Source organism: Nuphar pumila, chromosome 3 (assembly GCF_984573655.1).
Source record: "Nuphar pumila chromosome 3, dmNupPumi1.hap1.1, whole genome shotgun sequence".
NCBI classification, from domain to species: domain Eukaryota; kingdom Viridiplantae; phylum Streptophyta; class Magnoliopsida; order Nymphaeales; family Nymphaeaceae; genus Nuphar; species Nuphar pumila.
The window spans coordinates 37,738,374-37,763,729 of NC_143251.1; the positions used below are offsets into that span (position 1 = coordinate 37,738,374).

The following is a 25,356-nucleotide window of genomic DNA, read 5'->3' on the forward strand; positions in this document are numbered from 1 at the left end:
AAAGGAAAAAGAAAAAGAGGAAGAGGAGGCGGCAGAGGGGTACACACCTGGGAAGATCGCAGCGATGAGGGAGTCCACGGACGGTGATTGGCGAGCCACTGATGGCCAGACGATCATCGACGACGATGATCGGGGGTTCACGGAGGTCGCCGATGGCTTCAGTCATCGACGGCTAAAGAACGGGGGAAAAGTCGTCGGTGGCCGCCTAAGAGATCAGAGAGGGGAGGCTGTCGCCGACGAGGGTGGGCTCCGACGGTGCTGTCGATGGTGGTTGTGCTTGCCGACGACGGCGGGTCGAGGAAAGCGACGAGAAAGAGAGAGAGACAAGAGAGCGAGAGGGGAAAGAGTGCAGAGAGAACGAGCATGAGAGGGGTTTCGTACTTGAAACCCCCCTGCCTCGCTGTCTTTAGAAGGCGCGAGGAAGGCGGTGCCTCCATTGGGTCTGGGTCGGGTCCGAGTCCGGATCTGACCCGAATCCAAGTTATTTTTTATTTTTTTTACTAGGTTTTACAACCTGCATCATGAGATTTCAGCTAGATTGTACACACATCAACTGTATTAAATATATATACCCATAAATATAAATAAATATATATATGTATATAATGGTTAATAATAAAAACATTATTTTCAAATTAGGAAAATTTATGGAAAATATTGTGCTTTCACAGCAAAATAGCAGCCATTGACATGATCACATTAAAATAGAGACATTTTCAAAATTTTGGCAATATTTGTTGCTATGGTTTCAATTTATCATAAACTATAATGCTTCTCCTCAACTGGAGAAAACTAAGATTCCATGAGAATATCTAGCCCTTTCCTCTCACTCCCCGTCTTCTTTCAGGAGATTACAAGGTATAAGACCTTGTATATAAGCATTACCTGTGCTTCAATCAAAAGCCAGTCTCCCACTTGTTTCCTAAAGAAAAACAATTGGAGTTGATTTATAGTTTGAAGCATGGGACAAGATAGAAAATCACTGAAGAGTGCATATTAATAAAAATGAATTAGTCATTTATTATGTCCTCTAATTCATAATATATTACTGAAATATATGCTACACTGTCAAGGACACTGAAACTAATGAACGTTAAATGGCCGACTCAAGAAGTGTTGACAGCCAACTACAGGTAATTTTTCATTTGCAGTATTCTGTAGTGGATGCTTTAATTGGAAATTTCACTTTATATCTAACTCATTTGGCCTAGCTGTGATCATGCTCTCATAAAGCATCACTTCCTAAAAAGATAAGTCAACTAATATCTCTTTAATTGGGGAGGTAGCAAAATTATTGTCTCCATGAGACACGCAATATCTCAGATGTCTTTCAACTGTGTACCATTTATTAATAAAAAGAATGCACAAAAATTGCATGGCATACAAAGTGGACAATGCCCCATAATATATACAAGAGAGAGTAATGCCTAGCTAGCCTAAAGATAAAATGACCTAAAAATTCATTCTAATATATATATATATATATATATATTACACATCTTAACAAAATGATCATATTACATATTGAAAAAAAAACTTGGTTATAAACTATCAGAATTTGTCAAGTAAGCAAATATAGAAAGGAACTGCCTTAATTCTAAATCAAAGGTCAAGCATTCTGACATAGTAACAGATCATGAAAAGGAAATGCTCATAAATTCACGTCATACATGAACTTGAAATTCATCACTGGAGGTCATCAATCGCTCCATTATCAACATGCTAGCACCGTATGAAATTAAACAATCACGCTCCATTTCCCCTAAACGTAAGCCTGCAAAGCAAAGGTCATGCTTTTCAATAACTGTAAATGAAACAAAATGGTTAGGGTAAAAAAACAATATTACAAAGCTTTGAATAACCTCCATCACGTGCTCTTCCTTCTGTAGGTTGTCTTGTCAATGCCACTCGAGGTCCTGTAGCTCGAGCATGCATCTTATCTAGAACCTTATGGAAGACGAAAAAAAGAAACAAAAAACCAGAAAAAAGCATAAATTGTAAGCTACGCAAGCATATTATCTCAAAATCATATTGTTGAAAATAATCCTATGATAGAAAGAAGAAAGTGTCATGAATTAAGTTTATAAAATACAGTGAATAAAAAATTATATGAACAAATATTTTGTCCATGTAACTAAGATATCCAGCAAGGGAATGTGTATTCTACTAACAAGTATACATTACCAAAAATTAACTGTTAATGATAGATGAGACACAAACTCCCAACCATGTACACAAGTTTTTAGGTGAGCACTAATTAAAATTTGCGGTTCCACACCAAAAATCCATGGCACATAGGAAATAAAAAAGCATCTAACAAGATTTTAGCTATGAAATAAAGAAACATCTAACAAGTAAATATCTTTAACAGCAGAGGTGTGAAGATGAGCCCTCTTGGAGAGAGAACTCTAAGAACCAAATGTTTCTTCTTGTATGTAGGGCTGGACAGACACTCTCTTATAGTATGAGATACCCTAACAAGAGTCTGTACAAAGAAGTTAGCATATTCTATCATGTTTTAACAATGCCACTCTAAGGTAGAGTCACACTATACACATACATAAACAAAGAACGAACAGAAACAACATGAACACTTGGGAAATGATACACACAAATGAATAACAGTTCTGGTGCAAATATAGAGGCTGCTGCACTGAAAAGACAAAAGATCCCTTGCCCCACAATAAGACTTGTTTAGGTACAAACAATAGGAATTGAGAACAGAAGACGGTTGGAACTTAAGTCCATGAAGAATCTAATGTAAAACATCAACTTGCAGTACAAGTCCAACTCAAAATGTGAATAAAATTGTTGAGACGTGTTTGGTTTTGGATCTCAGGTCCCTGGTTCATGCTCCAACGTGTTCTTATGTGTTTTATTCTTATGTTGTATTTTCTCATTTTTCCCCTTCATGTGAATGAGCCTCCTTTGATCATTAGGGGTAATTCTGTCCATGTAATATTATATGAATGAATATATAATGAAACAGCCCTAGGACATGACCCACATTGGGAATCATACCTTCAGCCCCCTCTTTCTCTCAGCAACTTCTCTTCTTCGTGCTGAAATATCCTGGTGTGCATAAGATTTATCATGGTATCAGAGCCATGATCGGAGACGTGATCAACCCAAAAGGTGTGCCCAAGGAGATTCTTTATCTAACTTCTTCTCCAAATCAAGATTTCTCTCTTCTCTCCCAAATTTCCGCTCTTTAGAATCCTATCTTGTCTGATTCCTTTTCTCGTTAATCTCACCAATAGTTCTTCTCAAACTTCTGATTTCCAATAGTCTAAATTCTGCCTTTTTCTAAAATAGGATCATGTTTCACCTTCAGATTCTGACAATCCGTTCCTTCTATGGTTAATCGCTAAATTGTTCATACTTTATTATTTTCAAAACCAATTATGATCCAGCCCACATATTTTGATTTCGATCTTGCTTATTTTTATTCCACAGCATAGCTTATAATATTACTGGTCAAGCTTGATCTTTGTCTTGTGATCTGCAAAAAAAAACACAGATCCTTGATTTATTGATTTTTTCAGTGCTGAGTTGTTTTGTTATTAAGAGATATTATTAGATCGGCAGTTATTTGCATTTCTATGCTATGCCCGTGATTTCTGGCTTGAATCCTTTGTTCCCTCGACTTCTGTTCTCATTTACTGTTTCTTTCTCCTATTTCTCTCTCTGTTACTTATGGATCCAATTTCTGTTCAATCTGGCATTAATTCCAGTTTTGTAAATCAGCTTGTTTATGAGAAATTGAATAATTCCAACTTCTTGACTTGGAAAAGACAAATTGCGCACTTAATCAAGAGCCAGGATCTCTGTATATCTGGATGGATCAGTTGCAGCACCCTAGAATATCACACATGAAGAGAAAGATGAAAAGAAGGTTGTCCTTTCATCTAGACTTGTTAGGAATCCAGAGTATGCTTCCTGGATGAAGAGGGACCAGATCACCTCCACCTTGTACCAAGAAATTTTGATTGGGATTTTGGTTGACTGTACGACTATGTAGCTGTGGAATAAGCTGGTGAAGACCTATTTGCAAATTTCTGAAGTGAGGGTAATGTATCTGAAAAATGAATTCCAACTTTTGAAGAAGGGCAGCATTGTTAAATTATGTATATATAAATATATATATATATATATATATACATATACTTATATATATACATTCGTATATATATATGTATATATACATAATATATTTCTTTTTCTTTTTCTGTACAAACCAAAAACCCGATAGGGGTGTTTTGGTAAATCCATATGTATTTTTTCCTTTTTTTCTTTTTTCTTTCTTTTTCCCCTTTTTCCTTTTTCTTTTTATTTTTTCAGTTTTACTTTTGAAGGACCATAAGGGGCCCCACCTATCTAGTCGTTGGGGCCCCAACGATCATATTTATGACCGTTGGGGCTCCCAACGACTAGAAGGGAGCCCCCTTTATGGTCCTCCTTTAGCTCTCCTCTTCTATATATAGGGGGAGAGGCTCCCCCTTGTAAATGTATTGGGTTTTCACCCTTCTCTTCCTTTCTTCAATAATATCCAACTTATGACTTTAAGTCATTTTCTACTTTTGAGAGTTTTGTGTGTGCACTTTTAGTGTTTGTGTTCTTGGCTCTTGTGGTCACTCTTAAAGAGTGCCTTTTGCTCTATTGGTGCTTCCGCCTCTTTTCATTACATGGTATCAGAGCTCGGTTGGTGATTGGGCTTCTCTTTGTTATCTTGGAACGTGTGCCTCTCAAATTTTTGAAGAAAAGAAGGATATTTGGTGCCGATGGAACGTGATTCTAAAGTGGAGCTTTCTTTTAAGCTAAATGGGTCCAACTATCTCATGTGGGCCTCCGCTATGAAAAATCATCTAAGAGGTAAGAAACTTTGGGGTTTTGTTATGGGAACTACTCCCGAACCCTCTCTTGTTCTCACTAAAATCGAAAATGAGGTTGAAAAAGCTTTAGATGGCGATGAGCGCATCAAAGCTATCAATGACCATCAATCCAAAGTTGAGGATTGGGAAAGTAACCATGCCAAAATTTTGGCATGGTTTATGAATAATGTAGACCTTAAAAATTGTGCTAATATTGCCAAATTTAGAAGGGCCAATGAGGCATGGTTTTTCCTTAAGGGTATGTATACCCAAAAGGATCTTGCTCGACAATTTTTTTGTCAAGAAAAAATTTGTTCCACCAAACAAATGGATATGAGTGTCCGGGACTATTTTAGCTCTCTAACCCCTCTTTGGGATGAACTTGATCTTCTTGAGCCTAAATTGGTAGCTCCGGAATATATTGAGTTAAGAAGGGAACAAATTGAAAATGAGCACTTTTTTCAATTTCTTCATGGACTTCGCCCGGAATTTGAACAAGTTAGGGCATCTCTTCTCCATAGAAGCAAAGCCCTACCTATTGAAGACGCCCTTGCCAAAATATGCCAAGAGGAAACTCGACTTGGCTTAAGTGTTAAGAGTGGTGAAGTTTTGGTCGTTACTAGGACCGGATCAAATGTTAAAGCATATAGACCTCCTCACTTTAACAAAAATAATAATGGGCCTAGAAAGGGAATAATATGCCATTATTGTAGCCGGGACACATTAGACCGGTTTGCCCCAAACTTAAGGGAAAAGTAGCCGCGGTTGGAGAAAATTCTCCAAAGAAGGGAGAAGAAAGTGCCAAAGAGGGAGATATCAAAGAAACTCTTAATCATATCTCCGAAGTTCTCCAACATCTTCTCAAGACTTCTTCTTCAACATCCGGAGCCGCCATCGCCTATTCTTCATCACCTCCAGGTATGTGGATACTAGACTCTGGTGCTTCTTTTCATATGACATCTCATAAAACCTGTCTTTCAAATGTTTTTTCTGAACCCATATCCTCTTATGTTTCAACGGCCGATGGAACATCATTAAAAATTGAAAGTATTGGAACACTTGATTTTAAAAATTCTCAAAACTTTTTTGTTCTTAAAGTAAGAATCGTTCCAAAAATTAATTTAAATCTTTTTTCTGTTTCTCAAATCACTGATCATGGATGCCAAGTCTCTTTCTCACCTAAAGATTGCACCGTGCAGGATCTTCAGTCAGGGAAGCTAATTGGGCAAGGCCATAGAAGGGGTGATCTCTATTTTATGGACTTTTTGACTCTTTCATCTAAGTCATCTTGCAATCTTGTAAAAGACAAAAGTATTGGAATTTGGCATGAGAGACTTGGCCATCCAAATTTTGTAAAAATGTCTCTTTTTCTGTTTTTGAACAATACTTGTAAAGACAATCACATGACTTGTAAAGATTGCATTTTTGGAAAATCTAAAGTTACTCCATTTCCTCAAAGAAGTTACTTTACCACTCGGCCATTTGAACTTGTTCATTCCGATGTGTGGGGACCTTCCCCTATCTTGTCTAAAGGAGGATTTTCGTATTATGTGGTCTTTATTGATGACTTCACTCGATTTACATGGATTTACTTCCTAAGTCGCAAATCTGAAGTTTTCTCCTTCTTTAAAGAATTTCATGCAATGGTTAAAAATCAATTTTTGGGAAATCTATCTATTCTTAGGTCCGATTCGGGAGACAAATATATGTCCAATGATTTTCAAAGCAATTTAAAAGAAAATGAAATTTGTCATCAACTTTTTTGTCCCAACATCCGCAACAAAATGGTCTTGCGGAAAGAAAGCATAGACACATAATAGAAACTACAAGAACGTTATTAATTTCAAAAAATATCCCAAAATCCTTTTGGGCCGAAGCGGTTCTAACCTCAACATATCTTATCAATAGAACCCCTTCATCCTCTTTGAAAAATCTTTCTCCATTTGAAAAACTTTACAATATGTCTCCCGATTATAAAAGACTAAAAATTTTTGGATGTAAATACTTTGTTTTAACTCACAAAAATGATAAACTTTCTCCTAGGGCTATTGAATGTATTTTCTTGGGATATGGCGAAAAACAAAAAGGTTATCGATGTTTTGACATGCTTAAGAACAAACTTTATATCTCAAAAGATGTCGTATTCCTAGAAGAATAAAATGATTTTTCGCACCAAGCAAATGAAAATATTGATTATTCCTTTTTATTTGACTTGTTACCTCAAGAAAACATCATAGATGATCATAATGATCCTAGTGAACCTCTTAGTGAAGATCATTTTGAACATCCAAATGATGATCAAAACTTAGAAGAAAATGTTTCAAGACAAATACAAGTCTACTCTAGAAGGAATGAAAGAAATCCTCCTTGTGCCCTTGAAAAATTCTCTCAAAGTGAGTCGATCGAAGAGACCTCTCAAAGAAAATCAAATCGTATTTCCAAAATACCAAATAGATTTGTTTCTTATGATTCTTTTTCTCCTAACTTTCGAGCATGCCTACTTGCTCTTCACTCCTTTTATGAACCATCTCATAACAATGATGCTAAACAATATGCTCATTGAAATGAAGCTATGGAACTAGAACTTAATGCTCTTAAAAGGGCGCAAACTTGGGAAATCATTGATCCTCCCAATGGCAAGAAACCCATTGGATGTAGATGGGTTTTTAAAGTAAAAACTAAGAGTGATGGTTCATTAAAAAGATATAAGGCTAGGTTGGTAGCCAAAGGATATGCCCAAGAGCATGGGGTAGATTATGATGAAACTTTTGCCCCAGTTGCTCGAATGACTAGTGTTCGAGCTATTATTGCTATAGCCTCGGTTAAAAAATGGCCAATCTTTCAACTTGATGTCAAAAATGCCTTTTTGAATGGTAATTTGAATGAAGAAGTTTATATGGAACCTGTTAAATTATGTACCTAATCACTTAATGTAATATATATATTTTATATATATAAAGTAATACATATACATATATTAATATATATGTATCTACTTATTATATATATAAAATATATATTTCTATTTGTTTAGCCGTAGGGGTAGTTTAATCTTTTCCTCTATTTTACGCACATTCACTTTATGAATGTGTTTGTAATTTATTTTAGTTTTTCTTTTCTTTTTATTTCTTTTATTCTTGTACCTAAAGGTACCTTGGGGGGCCCACTCAAATAGACGTTGGGCCCCTCCAACGGTCACATTTGTGACCGTTGGAGGGGCTCCAACGTCTATGAGTGGAGCCCCTCCAAGGCTCCTTTTGTGTGGTTATAAATAGGGGCTCTCCCCTTTGTATTCTCTCATGGCTTTGAGTCAAAGCCCAAGTGCTCAATAAATTGATTCCATTATTTTTATGCCTTTGCGCATTTGTGGGTTATTTATGAGTTGTGCTTTTGTGCACAAGTGTTCTAAAGTGTTCTTATTGTGCATTCGTGGCGGGTTTATTATCAAGAATATTGAGGTCTTGAACTTAGTATCTTATTGGAGATAATTTTACATGGTATCGGAGCCTCGTTGAAGGAGAAGGATCGTGCATATCGCCACTTGTGAAGTACCTCGAAAATCGTGCCCTCAAGTTAGTGAAGTTTTGGAGTAAATCATCTACTTCGGGCAATATTTTAGAAGCAACTTTTGTCAAGAAAAGTTTGAAAAACTTTTAAGGTACCCTGAGAACTTAACGTGACCTCGAAAAAATTGTACCTGTTTGGTGTATCCGCGCGCAACAGTAATTAAAAAGAATTGTATGCATTTAATAGTGCATGCATATGGAAAGAAAAACTCTAATAAAAGACAATAAGGTGTTCCTACATTGTACATAAATCATGCATAATCCTGCTATGCATTAGGACATGCATATTTTACTTGTTTCCTTAATTGTTACATGTTGTTGGATGTATGATGGTTAATTTCTAATACATGTTGAATGCCTTGCTTACTTAAATTGAAATTTCTGTTGTTGATTAATGTTCTTGCATGCTTAATAAATGTTGCATGAATGCTTAATTTGGATTATGTAATTGTCATAATTGCATTCTTCTGAAAATTTCATGAAATTATATTTGTGTTCTTTATGCTCACTTATTTTCATTAGAGGGATCTGTGTGTAGAATTCTTCGGATTTCTGACCCCCTCTTTCTATGGTTTTTCGCAGAACCAAGAAATCAGTGAAGCGACAGGCGTCTGGGGAAGTCACGGGTGTCACGCACTTGCTAAACAGATCACGGATGGACATCGTGGCTCTGCTTTTATTTTATTTTCGTTTTATTTAGTTGTTATTACACTCTGAATAGTTCATTTATGCAATTGTCTCTAGACTTATTTATCAGTATTTCAATAAAGGCTTGGTTTGGTTTGGTTTGGTTTGGACGATAAGTGTAAGCTCTCTAGTGGTTGGTTGTTTTATCCAATTGGGCGTGGAACTGTAAAGGCCTCGGGTCTTTGGGAATATTTTCGCAATGGTTTAAAAAAAAATTTGCATTTTCAAGGGGTATGAGTTGGGGTCGTTACAGTTCTTTATTTATATTCAGAGGAGAGAATGTTATCACTCTTCTATTGATTTACGTGGAGGATATAATCATAATGAGAAATTTGGAGCAACATATACAAACAATAAAAGATCCCTCGAGTAAGAAATTCAAAACAAAGGATCTTGGAAAATTGTGATATTTCCTTGGAGTTGAGGTAGCTAAAAGAAGAACTTATTCTGACTCAGCATAAATATACCACTAATTTATCCACAAAGATAGGTATAAAGGACTGTAGACCAGTTTTAACACGTAGTCCCATTCATCAAAGATTGAGTTCAAAAGATGGTGAGTTATGTGATGATCCCATAAGATATATCATAGCATAGTTGTGATAATGCAATATCTTACCTTTACTAGACCAAATATCGTACATGCAAAGAATCAGGTCTCTCAATTCATGCATAAACCAAGCACTACTCACATGGAAGTAGTGAAGAGGATTCTAAGATACCTTAAAGAAATAGTTATGGTCTCGCACATGCCTATTTCCTTTAATAGGCCAGCGTGGCACGACGGTCCTTCCTCACTGTCGCAAGCCTACTTGTCGCTCGTTTGCTAGTCGCGAAATCTTATAATCAGAGTGCAAGAGAGCAAGAGAGAATAGAGGGAGAAGAATTGTAATCACAAGAAGCAATCACAACGAGGGTGAACAAAAGAAAGCTCAACGCATTTGATTCATTCATAATTTTGCCCGCAGGCTATTATAGTTCAAGTATACGGGTCGCCCCTTCGGGGTATTGATTTGCCTTAACCGGGCAACTTACATCAGACTCAACAAAAGCAAAACAAACTCTAAACACAACTTTACAATGTAAGTCACAAGGGAACATGTTCCCCCTTTCAAATCATGTGCCGTCTTCAGCGCCATCTGTTTCATGGTAAGCCCTGACTTCAACCGAGTAACGGCTCTTCATTCGGAATACAGGCTTCCACGTCAGTTTTGTTGTCTCCAACCACTGCACTAGGTACTTCTTCGCTTCGCCCAAGTAGTTTCCCTTGTGGCGAAGGATCTGACTGTGGTGCTTCTCGGCCCGTTGTGTTGCTAGGGCCCTCTGCATGATGGGAGTGTGTTGTGGCACGCTGTGTTCTGGATCTCTATCGTCTGGATGAAACTGCTTGAGGTTGCACACGTGAAACACCGGGTGCACCTTGAAATTTGGGGGCAACTCCAGCTTGTACGTCTGCTTGCCCACCTTCATGGTGATGGTGAAGGGTCTTTCATACTTTTTGAGCAGTTCGCGGTGTCACCCGCGGAAGGTGTATGTGCAACCTGGATAACTTCACCAACACTTGGTCCCTAACTTGAAACCCGGCGGGCCGACGATGCTTGTCCGCCCGCTTCTTCATTCTCTTTGCCGCCTTGTGTAGGAATGTCTTCGCCAACTCATTCTGCTAGTGCTAGTCGCGAACAAACTGATAAGCGAAGGATAATCTTCCATTTTCTTGTGCAGCAAGAGTGTGCGGGGTCAGTGACTGCTACCCCTTGGCTATCTCAAATGGATTGTGGTCTGAAGACTCGCACTTTTGCAGATTGTAATAGAATTGTGCCACGTCAAGGAGCTTCAACCAATTTTTCTGATTGACACTAACAAAGTGCTTAAGGTACTGCTCAAGTATCCCGTTGATGCACTCTGTTTGCCCATCTGTCTGCGAATGAAAGCTTGTTGAAAACAACAAATTAGAGCCAAATAGCCAAAATACTTCACGCCAGAACTTGCCCGTGAAACGAGTATCACGATCACTCACAATGTTCTTTGGTATGCCTCAATGTTTCACCACATGCTTTACAAACAACTCTGCAGAGCACTTCTTAAAAGTTGGAATGAAGGTGACATACTTTGAGAAACAATCCACCACAACCAAAATAGAACTGAGGCCCTCTACCTTTGGCAGACTAACAATGAACTCTATGGAGATGTTATCTCAAGGACATTCTGGAATTGATAGAGGCTCAAGGAGACTGCCAGCCTTCTGGTTTGTCCCCTTATCTTGTTTGTAGACAAGGTATGTTTGCACATACCCCTCCACGTCGTCTCTCATCTACGGTCAATAGTAGCCGCGCTCAAGGATTGCTAAGGCCCGCTCCTAACCAGGATGGTCGGCCCATAGTGTATCATGATACTCCTTAAGCAGTTCTCGATGGAGGGTTCCCCACTGCGGCATGAAGACGTGTCCCCCTTTTGTCACGAAGAGGTCGTCTTGTAGTCAAAATCGTAGAGTCTTCCCTGCCCGCGTCAGAGAAACAAGGTGTTGTGTTGTCGGATCCTACTGCGTACTCTCGCGAATGCGACTTAGCAATGCGCCCTCCAAATGCACTTCAGAAGGCTCTGCGTGCGCAACTACCAGTTCAGCCCTGCGGCTTAAGGCATCCGCCACAACATTGGTCTTTTCAACCTTGTACTCCAAGATAAAGTCGAACTCAGCCAAAAACATTTGCCACCGAGCTTGCTTGGGCATCAGTTTCTTCTGTGTTTGAAAATAGCTCATTGTAACATTGTTTGTTTTGACGACGAACTGGGCACCCAAGAGATAGTGCCGCCAGATCCTAAGGCAATACACGATAGTGATCATCTCACGTTCATGCACCGTGTAACACCTCTCTACATCCTTCAGCTTACAACTCTCATATGCAATTGGATGACCATCTTGCATAATAACTCCGTCGATGGCAAAGTCTGAGGCGTCTATGTGGACCTCAAAGGGTCTCGAGTGATCATGCAGTCGCAGCACTAGCTCTCTCACTAAGGCTTTCTTCAAGCCATCGAAGGCATCTTGACACACTCCTGTCTAGAGTCATACCCGATTCTTCTTTAACAAGTCAGTGAGGGGCACAATAATGAGAGAATAGCCTTCGATGAAATGCCGATAGAAGTTTGCCAAACCAAGGACTGATCGCAACTCTAACACTTTGCTTGGCGAAACCCATTCCTGGATGACCCTTATCTTTTGCCCATCCATACGCAGCACACCACGCCCCACAACATGGCTAAGGAAGTTGATCTCCTCCTGTCCGAAGAGACACTTCTCTCGTTTGACATAGAGGTCATTCTCCTTCAGCACCTGAAACACTGTTCGCAAGTGCCCGACATGTTCCTCCATGTTCCTGTCGTAGATCACGATGTCATCCAAGTAGACTACCACGAACTTGTCTAAGGGTAGAAGATCTGGTTCATTAAAGTCGTGAACATGGCTGGAGCATTTGTCAACCCGAATGGCATTACTAAGAATTCGTAAGCACCATAGCAAGTGACACAAGTTATCTTCGGCTCATCATCTTCAGCAATCCTCACCTGCCAGTAACCCAATTGCAGATCTAGCTTATAAAAGATGTGGGCACTGCTTACCTGATCGAACAAGTCCGCTATCAGTGGTAATGGATACTTGTTCTTCACTGTGACCTTGTTCAAAGCACAGTAATCCACACATAACTGTTTGGATCCATCATGTTTCATCTGAAATAGAACTGAGGTGCCAAATGGGGCTTTCGATGGACGAACAATGCCTGCATCCAACATCTCGTCTAGCTGCCTGTGCAACTCTTTTAGCTCTGTTGACCTCATGCGGTATAGAACCATTGCGAGAGGCTTCGCTCTCGGAGTCAACTCAATCTTATGGTCGACCTCACGTCTTGGAGGAAGACGCTTCAGCAATTCCGGAGGCATCACCCCCCGAAACTCCTCCAACAATGGGGCTAGGGTCGGTGGCACCACTGCTAGCACCTTCCCTTTTTCTTCACGTACGACAACTAAGAATGTCTGCTCTCCATGTTTGACACTCTTCTTCAGTTGCATTGTCGATAACACTGAAGACTTGTCTTTCTACGTAAAGTATGTCACTGTGTAGGACAAGTTTGGCATCATGATCGTCAACGTATTAAACTTTGGCAACATCATAACATTCTGGCTCCGCAAAAACTCTATACCCAAAATCATCCAGGGGCACTACAGAGAAGTTGGCTTTGCCGGCCCAACTCCCCACTTGGATAGCCACATCTCTTGTTTCACCAAGGATGAGTTTGGCCTCAGAGTTCACCGTTTTGATGGTCCTCTGCTTTGGACTAGGCTTCAAGCCCAACTGCTCCGCCTTTTCCCATACGAAGTTGTGTATGACCCTCAGAGTCTACCATTGCTGAAGTAGACTTTCCATTCGTAATGACTTCGAGATACATCAGTTCTTTGCTAACCTGTATGTTCTCAACTGCGCAACTTCTAACTGCGTTGATCGACCACATGGCTCTCATCCGCGGTTACATAATCTCAGTGTTTGTTGCATTCTGTTTGCGCAACATTGACATGTCTATCCCCACAGAACTAGCATGCCACTGTTAAAATATGTAATCAAATCTTGTAACCTAATATATATTATATATATAAGGTAATACATATACATGTATATAATATATGTATATGTATCTACCTATTATATATATAAAATATATATTTATTTCATTTCAGTCATGAGGGTATATTCATCTTTTTACATATTCTTTTTTGAGAATATGTATGTAATTTTATTTTTCTTTTCTTTTATTCCTTTTTTTCTGTTTTAGCACATGGAGGGGCCCACTCAATATGATCGTTGGGCCCTCCAACGGTTATAATTATAACCAATAACCGTTGAAGGGGTCCCAACGATCATATTGGGAGCCCCTCCACGGTCTCTCTCTCTGTATAAATAGGGAAGTTCCCCCTTGTGTTTTGCTATGGCTTTGGGTCAAAGCCCAAGTATTCAATAAAGCTTTTATTCATTTTTTTAGTGTATTTGTGAGATTGATTGATTTGTGCTTTTGTGCACAAGTATTCTTTGTGTTCTTATTGTGCATATGTGCACTTGTCTTCATCAAGAACATTGGGTCTTGATTATAGTATCTTGTTGAAGATACTTTTACATGGTATCAGAGCTTGGTTCGAGGAAGAAAGCTCATGCATTCTCCACATTCTTGGGTGCCTCAAAAAATGTGCCTTCAAGCCATTAGAGGTTGGAGTGGACCATTTCCTTCGGCTAATATTTTAGAAGTCTTCTTTGTCAAAAAAGACTTAAAAATCTATTGAGGTAGGTGTTCTTTTTGTATTTCTATCCTCTCTAATGGGTGAAAAAGACTCCCACTTCTCCCTTGGGTTTAAACTCAGTGGTTCAAAATATCATGTTTGGGCCGGTAATATGGAAGACCATATTAAAGGGAAGGGGCTTTGGGGGTATTTCAAGGTTCGATACCGAAACCCGAACCAAAAATTACTATTATGGAAAAAGAAGATATAAAGATTCTTGAAGGAGAAGAAAGGCAGAGAGCTCTTGAAGATTATTAAAAAAAAAAACATGACGAATGAAAAATGAAAAACTTCAAGATCTTATCGTGGTTTTTCTCATCCATTGAAACTAAGATCAATGCCAACATCATCAAATTCAAGAAAGCTTACGAAGCTTGGCTATATCTTGAAAAAATGTATACATCAAGAGATTTATCGCACGAGTACTACCTTCAAAAGAGGGCATTAACCCTACAACAAAATGAGATGACTATTCGGGAATACTTTGCCAAATTGCCTTCCATTTGGGACGAGCTTGCTATGCTATAACCTAAATGGAGTGGTGAAATTATCGAGTTTAGACACAAGCAACTTGAGGAAGATCATTTTTTTAACTTCCTAAATGGCCTTAGACCCGAATTTGAACAAATTTGGTCATCTTCTTTCTTTTTTCACGTCTCCCTCCATTGAAGATGTTATTACTAAATTGAGTGGGGAAGAAACCTGTATGGGTATTAGTAAGAGCAAACCTAGCATCCTTGCTACCTCTTCTATTCAAGAAGAGAGTGAAGGAGTGAATGTCGTTTCAAGACCGGGTAACAATGTGAGGACTTACAAACCTCCTCACTTCAAAAATCAAAATCAATGAGGAAATGGGTTCAATAAAAAAAGAGACTATAGCAAACTAACTTGTCATTTTTGTAAAGAACTGGAGCATAGCAAACCTACTTGCCCAAAATGAAAGAAATTGCTTGCAATGGCTACCACATCTCAACCGGAAGAACGGCCATCCTCTTCCACTGGATTCGTGGATCACGCATCTTATGGATCAAGACATGAAACATGGGCTCATAGTTGAAACATGTTCTAGCATGATATTCATGTATTATAAGTAGCAGTAATGTGTATTTCACCCATACAATTAAGTAACTAATTAATGGCAGATTTATAATATTACCATGCGTATCCTTATTATAGAAGAAGTCATAATGGAATGCCCAGTCTTGATCCCTTTAGGTGCCCTAGGACTTGGCTGCAACCTCTCTCTCTCTCTCTCTCTCTCTCTCTCTCCTCACCTCTTTCCCATGGTTTACATGACCCAACATTCAAGATGTAACAAGCACAACATTAAAGCTATAAGCCTATAATGCACTTTCCCCCCATAAAAACACATTAAAGCCAAATGATATCCAATGTCAAGAAGTAAAAAAGCAGATTTCCAACAATAGTAATGACACGTAGTCCAGACCAGAGTTACCGGAAGCTTCTTGGGTAGGTGGGAAGCTCGCTTCCCGGAAACTCGCTTCCCGGAAACTCGATACTCCTTGCTTTTGAAAGTTCATGGGAATCTCGATTCCCCCATGCTTCTTCTATGCTTCCTATATGCTTTTCTAACATTTTTTCATGTTTTTCATGTATTTTCTCTCACGCTTTCACTCACTTTCCATGTGTTCTTTTAATTGGTAGTCATCATTGTTAGATTTTAACAAAAATTTAAATCTAACAAAAATGTAACTCTTTTACTGAAAAATCATGAAATATAAGAATGATCAATTTTATTTTAGTTTTTATTTGTTTCTTGTTTGATTCCTATTAAGTTACCATATTGTTTCATTTTTTATTCATATTTTGCTTTTAAATTGATACTTCGCGTCCCACTTCTTATAAATTTTAAAATGCCTCGCTTCTCGCTTCCGCTTCCCGTATCGTTTTCCGCTTCCGTTTCCTAGTTTGGCAACCTTGGTCCAAAAGATCTATTTATGTGATTTAAGACAGTAAGGACTTAAGGCAGTAAGAATAGAAGAAGATAAAGCACAAGTATAATAAAAGCTGGAAATTCAGTTTTCAATTGCATACTATTATCTCACCCAGTAGAAGTAAACTAAGAATACCAACTACGATTTATTTCATGCCAAACATGACACAAAACTCCTTAAGCATGAAGTCATCATGGCTAATGAATTAAACCATTTCAAGAATATATTTATAAATCACCATCTAGATTTTTATTTCGATTAAATTCAAATTTAATGCCGGAATAAATAATTTTTTTAATCTCAAACCATTTCTAACCTAGACAAAGTGTCATACCATATGTTTTAGCTTTTGGTAATAAATTGGTCCCATGAATATGTATGCCTGGAGTGGGTACCCAGTGATGCCTACAAAACAACGTTTGAGATCACCTTATGATAAACAGACATTATGCATGACAGAAATTAGAAAAACCTGAATAGATGAAATCCTTCCCGTTGTAGCTAAAACCACAGTTCACAAGGGTCTCACTGGCATACATAGTGTAGCACAAGAGTTACATGGAGCGGAAAAAAAAAGTAATAGTTAGGTAACAATAGGGAAAACAAGTTGCGGTCTACCTTATTGTTTCAACTTTATCAGCATGACCACTTGGCTCACCAAATGCACTACCATAGAAAAATCTTCCAGTTGAAACCCCAGCCTTGCCTCCCAAAAGCTCTATCATCTTTCCAATTGTCATTCGACTAGAAAAGGAAAAAAAATTAACCCATTGTGTAGACAATATCGTCTGAGTGATGTAGCTAGTGAACTAAACAGGCATCTAACAAACAAACATGAAGAAACTGACCAAACAAAGATGTGAAATTTCAAAACCCAAGGGTATAAAATGTTAAGAAGCTTTATATGAAACCGCACAAATTTCTCCAAAAGGAAAAAAACACAAAAATAGTCGAATGTGGATTTAATCCATTTAATAAACAAAAAGTAGTAATTACCTATACGATAAGGCAAAAAACCAAAAGCAACTGATTTCTGTATGCAATAAAAACACTAAATTCCAATGAAGAGTAATGTAGGCAGCACCATTGCTAAGAGCATGTGGGAAAAGATAAAAGAAAAATATCTAAACAGAATCATTGGACCAGCTTCTGCAGCAATGCTTTTCATTTGACATCATGTATGATGCATTCAACTTAAATTGAATAATGCGGACCTGCTGGCAAAGAGAGGATAAGAAGATCATGTAAAAATTAAACAAGGCACGTAGAACTCAAATAATGGTTCTCCATGACCCAGTTTTGGAGCTTAAATTTGGTCATGGTTTGTCCTAACCAAGTTTGTATGTATCTTATCGGAACCCGTATCGGTCGGGCCCATAGTTACACTATTGTAAACGTATCGTAAATTTGTAATAAAATTTTTGCAAAAATCCAAAGAAAAAACAAAAAAAATTTAGCAAAAAATCTAAATAAATCATATATCCATGAAACAATGATGAATTGCACAAAATACAACTATAAAATCACATATGAAGCATTTATGTCACTGTGAGCCACATAAGACATCATCAAACATTAACTAATATAGAATCATAGATAATATTGTATGTATATCTCACAAGAACAATGCAAAATATTAAATATCTTTCAATTAAGAACATCGCACAAGACTCATACTTTCATATTACATAAACAAAAACAAAATAACCAAGTTTATGAACAATTAATTTAAATAACCAAGTTTTTTTAAAACATATTATATAAAACCTCAATAATCATAATCATCTTCTTCATCATCGTTATCTTCTTCTTCTATGCCTCCTTCCACATCCACATTGTTTCCAAGAAATGTGGGGTCTTCATCATCTACCTATTGTGCTCCTTCCATGTTAATCCACTAAATGTCCTCTTCATTCAAAAGAGTCGTTGTATCTTCTTCAACCCATGCATCCAATTCATCAAAATGTTCCAAACTGATGGGATCGAATTGCCTTTTGTGCCCCATTGCTGATAACTTTTCGATTTACCTAAAAAGCTGACATGAAAAAATTAAAATTAGTTGAGTTTCGAGAAAATGACAAATAAACTTTATAATTTTATATACTTTTGCCTCAATCGTAAGTTGTAGTGAACGTAGACAAAGTCATTGAGCCTTTTATGCTCCAATCTATTTCTTCTTTTGGAATGGATTTGCTCAAAGACACTCCAATTTCTCTCGCATCCACTTGCACTACATGTTTGGCTAAGAATGTGAATAGCAAAAACTCTTAAATTTGGAACATTACTTCTAAACCTGATCGACCATATGTCTAAAAAAACAAGAAAATGAGAAATCGATACGACAATAACATATATAGAATCATACAAAAACTCATAACTAAATAATAATATGAAAATAAAATTAAAATAGATAAAATTAATTACCTGAACTCATCGTGGCACGGTTTTGCATTGTTGCAGGTCTCCCAATATCATACAAAGCATTATCATAAGTTTTCATTTCCTTATGAATTTGATCTTGAATGTTATAATCAGGGTTCAACCTTTCGATACAATCCAAAAGTTCCTCGTTGACTACCACGTATTTTTAACGTAGGAGAGTATCTAAATGAAAGATTTAAGTAATATAAAGTTGCATGAAGAGACAGATCAAGTTTCCTAGTATAAAACCTACATTTTTTTAAAAAAAAGTCTTTTTCGGACCTGGGTCGGACTCGAACCCGACCCAGACCCGATAACCCTTTGGGGTTATAACACCCGACGTAGGGGGGAGAGGGTTTTTAAAACCCTCTTCCTCCCCCGGGCTGCTCTCCCTTTCCTCCTCTGCGAGGAAAAAGGAAACCCCTCTGGGGTTTCCCGAATCCCCCTTCCCCCCTCCGTGCCCTTTAAAATCGTGCAAAGGGGAGGGAGGGCTCTCAACATGCGCCCTCCCTGCTCCCTCACCCGTGCGCTCTCCTCCTCTCTGCCGCTCCCGCAACTCGTCCTTCGTCCGGCCACCTATCGCCAGTAGCCCAACAACAGTTCCCCTTTTCTTGAGCACCTTCTCTGGTCTCTCCCTCTCTGTGCCACATCCCAGCCATCATCGCCAGGGTTTGTCGTCGTCGGCAACCACCCCAGTTCGGCGGCCCCTTGCAAGACCCTTCGAAGAAACCCCCTCTGTCTCCCTCTTCTTGTGTCTGACAGACACCCCTATCTCGTGTCTCCTTCCCCTGCTGTGCAGCCGCCGCCGACTGAAGCTGTCGACGACCTCCGTGAACACCCGATCGTCGCCGTCGGCGATCATTTGGTCATCGTTGCCTCGCTATCAACAGCCCATCGCTGGCCACCTCCTCTCTCCTCTTGGTCCCTCGTTGTTTAGTGGAGGCCGCCTGATGACCGGTTACCCGGCAAACCCCCGACGACCTCAGTTTGGCAGCCTCTCTGCTTCTAATCGACACACCCATCATGCATGAACCCCTGTGCACCACCTTTTGTTGGCGATACCCTTCGCGTTTGGCCTCCGCAGGTAACTTTTTCCTCATTTTCTTCAGTCTTCTTTTTCTCCCCATCTTCGTAGCGGAGGGGTTGGGCCCCTCCCTGCCATCTTGATTTCACAGGGGAGGGGCCGAGCCCCTCCCTGGTGCCTTGTTTTCGCAGAGGAGGGGTTGAGCCCCTCCCTGCCTTTCTGTTTTCGCAAGGTAGGGGCCGAGCCCCCTCCCTGGTCTCTCTGTTTGCATGGAGAGGGTCGATCCCATTTTTGCCCTCTCTCGCTTTCAGCATGTCTGTTGCCCCGAGCTTGCTTACTCACTAGTTCGGCCATTGTATCGGCTAGTGGGTGGAGCTTCAGGCATGCTATGCAAGCATGGGTGCATAGCTGGTGTTGGCTTCGATGCCTGACGTCGTCGTGGTTGAGTGTTGTACTATGTGGCCACGAGGTGCCTGGGTACTTGGCTTCTCTGCATGTCCACCGTGCACATGTCTGTGTGCACGGTTGGTGCTTGTCGGGTCTCTGTGTTTGCTTTCCCCTTTGCCGCAGCAGAATCGTGTCCCTACTCGTTGTTGGCAAGGCTCTTTATGCCTATTGCAAGAAGGCTTGGACATGCGGTTTGTCAGGCCACACTGCAGCATGTTGTAGTGTGTTGTGGTTATTGGTCCCCTTTCCGCTAGGTAGGCTTTCGAATGTTCGGTAGGTGTTGGCTCAGGTAGGAAGTCATAGTAGCTCTCCTACTTGCACTGACATTTTCAACGTTTGTATCCGCGGATGACGCTTCGCAGTGGCTTGGCCTTTGGGCCAGTACTGCGAAATTTGCAAGGGGTGCTGCCTGGTCGATCCAGCCAGTAGTCGTTTGCTTAAGCCATGCAGGTGATAGTATGAACTAATCCAGATTGTGTATCTGCGAGGGGCTTATTAAATTAGTTATAGTTTGTTTGGTGGCCCCGGTTGCTGTTCAAACAGGCAGGGAGCTAGGCTCCCTGCCTCCGTCATTTCATGCTTCTGCCTCCCTTAATGAATGTCAGGTTGGGTCGGGCTCGCAGATGAGTTTGCCTGCCCCTCCAATTTCCTTTCTAATGGTTAATTGATTACCTTTTTTCGTAGCTGGCGCAACAGAGCATGCTCGCCCCCACGTTGATTCTGAGGTACGGGTCTCTTCTTTTGACATAAGTGAGAAATCGAACACCGATTCGATTATCATGTTATACCATGAAAAAAAAACATGGTAAAAGAGTAGATCTATGTGATCACTCTAAGATATACGAAAGAGGATCTATAAATCCCTTTCTATGCATGCACTTTTGACTCTTTTCATCTTTCAAAAACAAAAATTTTGTACATATTTATTTTTGTTCAAGAAAAAGAATTTAAGTAATGCATATGCATCCGTTTAATGCCTAGTTCTCATGGGAATCGATTCCTATGGGTGAATTATGCCATGGACTGAATAAATGCATGAAACTGTATGTTGAAATCGTGGTGTATGCATGGTATTTTACAGAAAAAAAAATGTGTGTAATGATGTGCTTGCTGAAAACATTGAATACATATGCATTGTGGAATAAGCATACACAAGTGGCTTAGTGCTTCTGTTAGACTTATAAACGTGCATATGATTTGTTTTGGATATTGTCATATATGAATGTAACCATGTTTAATCTCTGCATATTTAAGCCTTAAATCTGTAAAAAAACATGTATATACAACCTTGAGAATAATTACAGTGCGTTCATTATGGAACCTTGCATGATACATGTATAATTGTTTCTGAAAAGAATTTTGTTTTAAATGTTTTGTTGCCTGGGGCAGCCGACCCCAACCGACTGGGTGGGTGTAAACCTTCTTCAAAAAAATAAAAAATAAAATTTGGGTATTCAGTTATACTTTTTATTTTTTTTCCAGAATTGTTAATCAAATTAAAGTTGGCCTATTATGTACAAAAGAATGGGGTTTGGTTTCATATGCTTGGAATTGATACGATATGTATTAGTAATATACTATCTCAAGTGATTCCAAGTGCGCGTGTATATTTAAAAAGAACGAGCCTAGTCATGTGATTATTTTCCAGATTTTTGCCAAGTATGGTGGACTTAATCTGATGAATGGAGTTCTTCTGCTTTAGTTTGAATTTAGCATTTGGATATGAATGCATGCCTCTTAACATGTTATTGCAAAGTTTGTTTTGGTACAGGTGCATACATGATATGAATGTGTGCAGCCTTGAAATTAAATTTCTAGATCCGGGTTATGTTCATGTGTGTGGATGTTAACACATGTTATGAATGAAAAGTTTCAGATGCATACATTTATGAGACATGTTTAATTATCATGCATTTATGGATTGGTTTCAAGTGCATGTGCATACATGAAATCGATGTGTGTTTAGCATGTACAATCCTGCATAAATGTTCTCATGTACTTGTGAATCATGAATGAATGCATGTGTGTTAAGTGATTACATGAAAACAATTTTACATGGATGGTAAACACATGTATATGACTGTGGTAACTCATGCACATTGTTAAATTGGTAAGAATGAATGTGCATTTGGAATCATGTTGGTATCATTGCATAAATTTCATATTGCTATGATTTTTGCATACGATGCATCGATATTCTAAATGAATCATCATGGGCCTGGTGAGCCTCGAGCTTTGGTTTGCTCTTCTTTTATGTATTTTAAATGCATCGCAAAAATCACTTTTATTTTTATCGCACTATATTGCATTGTTCTATGTGTTTCCATGGGCGGGAGTCCCGTGATGGTTCTCGCAGGAGTAGATGCGAGCTTTTGCCTTTTGCTTTTGCATGCTGAATCGCAAAACTCAATAATTGGCTTTTAATAAAAAGATAATGAATAAGAACAATGTAATATATATTCTGAGATCTTCCATTGAAAAAATGAGAATCTTAGAGATTCGATTTTGGGGGTCCACGAGGATACAAAAACTCCGTGTGCTTTACTTTGACCCATGAACCCGATATTGAGGTTCTTTTTCCTGGCCACGATTTTAGGAAGAGTCTGTCACTTTACCTGGGGGTGGTATGTTCGACACAACTGTTATTTCGATATACCAAGAAAGTGGCACTTGTGGGTATGCAGTATCCCTAGTTGTTAGACAGGGCAAATATCGTGCATTTATATTTGTATTTAAGTTTGGATCCGGATCTGAATCCGGATTCAAACTACTTGTATCATGTCCAGCCAATATTGGGGCATACTTTTAAATACTTGTAACCTATTAGAGTTACTTGTAAAGTACCATGTATTAGGTTTTGTTTTATAAACTAAAGGAAGAGATCACGATTTTTCCATTATTGGAAAAACGTGAGCAGTTCCAGTCCCATTATCTTTCCTCCCTGCAGCTTCTTGTTCATCGATTTTAGAGAATTCTGATATGGTATCAAAGCGGCTCTGATCTGAGGGTTGAAGGTTTTTCCAACAGGTATGTCTCTAAGAGATTTTACTCCCCTCCTTATTTATTTTCTATATGTTCATTGTTTTGCGTCTTTCCCTTTCCAATTATCTCCTTTTATTCCCCATCTACTATTTCTTTCTCCAGATTACTCCCCTCTGATTTGCGTCAAATTTATTTCCTAATCTTCATTTCTCTGAAACTGGATTGGGTCTGTTTTCAAACCAGTTTTATGGTAACCATTATCTTCCTCAAACCAGTTGGGTCTGGGACAAACCTGTTTCACGATCCCTATGTTTCCTGAAACTGATTTGGGTTTGCATCAAATCAGTTTCACGAAAATCTTTTTTTAGTTTCACGATTCCATATCGAGTTTGTTCACTACAAACCTGTTTCACGATCCCTTTGTTTCCTGAAATTGATTTGGGTTTGCGTCAAATCAGTTTCACAAAAATCTTTTTTCAGTTTCACGATTCCATATCGAGTTTGTTCACCGGATCGGGTTCTGTTTTTCCCAGATCTGTACATCTGATCTGATGACTGGCTAGAATCAGATCTGCAGTCTTATTTTTTTTAGATTTGCTTTTCTTCCCTAATCCTCGATTTATGTTGCTGCTTATTTGCATTTGTTACTGCTGTGTGCAATCATAAGTATAAAAAAAAAATTGAAATCAGATTACATTTGTACACCAGATCTGTGATTTCTCATTCACGTTAAGTACTCGAGCTTTCTCCTATGTAAAAAAAAAAAAAGGAGACGAGTCTTATTCTATTGCATCGTGACCTGTAATCCTTACACCCAGAAATTCTCTTTTGTAGTGATTGCACACGCCAAAAAATTTTATTCATGGATTCTTCTTCTCAGTCATTTCTCTCATCTAATTTTCTTGATCAACTCATTTCTGAAAAACTTACCAATTCGAATTTCCTGATCTGGAAAAGACAAATTCTTCCCTTTATTAAAAGTCAAGGTCTCTCTGGACATCTCACTGGATCAATCCCAGCCCCTCCAGAATTTATAATACAAGAAACTAAGGATGGAAATGAGGCTGATTTTATTCAACAAATTCCAAATCCCCAGTACGAGATTTGGATGAAGCGTGATCAGGTTGCAATTGCTTTTATTATCTCTACTATCTTTCAAGAAGTATTGGTGGGGATTCCAGATGCTCAGCAAAATAATTGTGGGACAGACTAGTGAAGACGTACTCTCAGATATCAGAGACTAGAATTTCCTTTCTTCAGCGTGAATTTCAACTTGTGACTAAGGGCTCCATGTCTGTCATGGAGTACTTCAACAAGGTTAAGACTATCAACGACCAACTTGTCGTTGTAGGGTATGAAGTGGCAGATAAAGACAAGGTCAGGCAAACCTTGAATGGATTGTGACCAGAATTTCATGTTCTCTCGACTTCACTGCTATGCCTACCTGATCTACCATCATTTGAGGACTTGCAAGCAAAATTACTTCAATATGAGATGATTCTGAAGGGGATGTCACATGAAACTGGTGGATAGGTTCTTGCTACTGGTGTTTCCTTTGGTCAGGGACGTCGTGATAATAATTTTGGTGGTGGCAGAGGACGAGGTACTCCAGGAGGGCGTGGGCTATTGCCTATCCCGAATGCTTCACCTCTTTATAATGTGAAAAATGTACCCACATGTTATATTTGCAACAAGCGAGGCCACATAAAAGCCAACTGTTGGCACAATCCGCAGAACAAAGGAAAGTTTGAAAAGGGTGAGAGCTCGTCAGGACGCAAGGATAACTCTTCAAAGTTTGGTGGAGATGTGAAAGAGCTTCTCTTGGCAACGTTGTCTGAACTTGATCTGAAACGCGATGATAAAAAAGTATGGTATATTGATTCTGGGGCAGCTACTCATGTCATAGGTAATGCAGGTAAATTCTCTACTTTAACTCCCTATTTTGGAAAAAGTAACATAGTCATTAGAGATGGGTCACACCATCTCATCACACACATTGGAAATGTTTCTATTTCCTTGCCTAAATCTCCACTTTATCTTTTCAATATTCTTCATGCCCCAGATATTACGAAAAATATTGTTTC

At 38.9% G+C, this 25,356-nt stretch overlaps 1 protein-coding gene across 2 annotated transcripts in view; it reads right to left on the reverse strand.

Annotated features, from left to right (window-relative positions):
* The window catches only part of NRPC2 (nuclear RNA polymerase C2), a 232,475-nt gene that overhangs the window by 25,337 nt on the left and 181,782 nt on the right, over window positions 1-25,356 (reverse strand). For both annotated transcript variants that reach the window (XM_089999321.1, XM_089999320.1), the window contains exons 32-36: window positions 17,017-17,142; window positions 16,871-16,926; window positions 16,733-16,803; window positions 1,863-1,947; window positions 1,671-1,774 (exon numbers count right to left, since the gene is read on the reverse strand). In XM_089999321.1, the coding sequence (XP_089855447.1) occupies window positions 1,671-1,774; window positions 1,863-1,947; window positions 16,733-16,803; window positions 16,871-16,926; window positions 17,017-17,142 (442 nt within the window). The remainder of the gene's footprint in view (window positions 1-1,670; window positions 1,775-1,862; window positions 1,948-16,732; window positions 16,804-16,870; window positions 16,927-17,016; window positions 17,143-25,356) is intronic.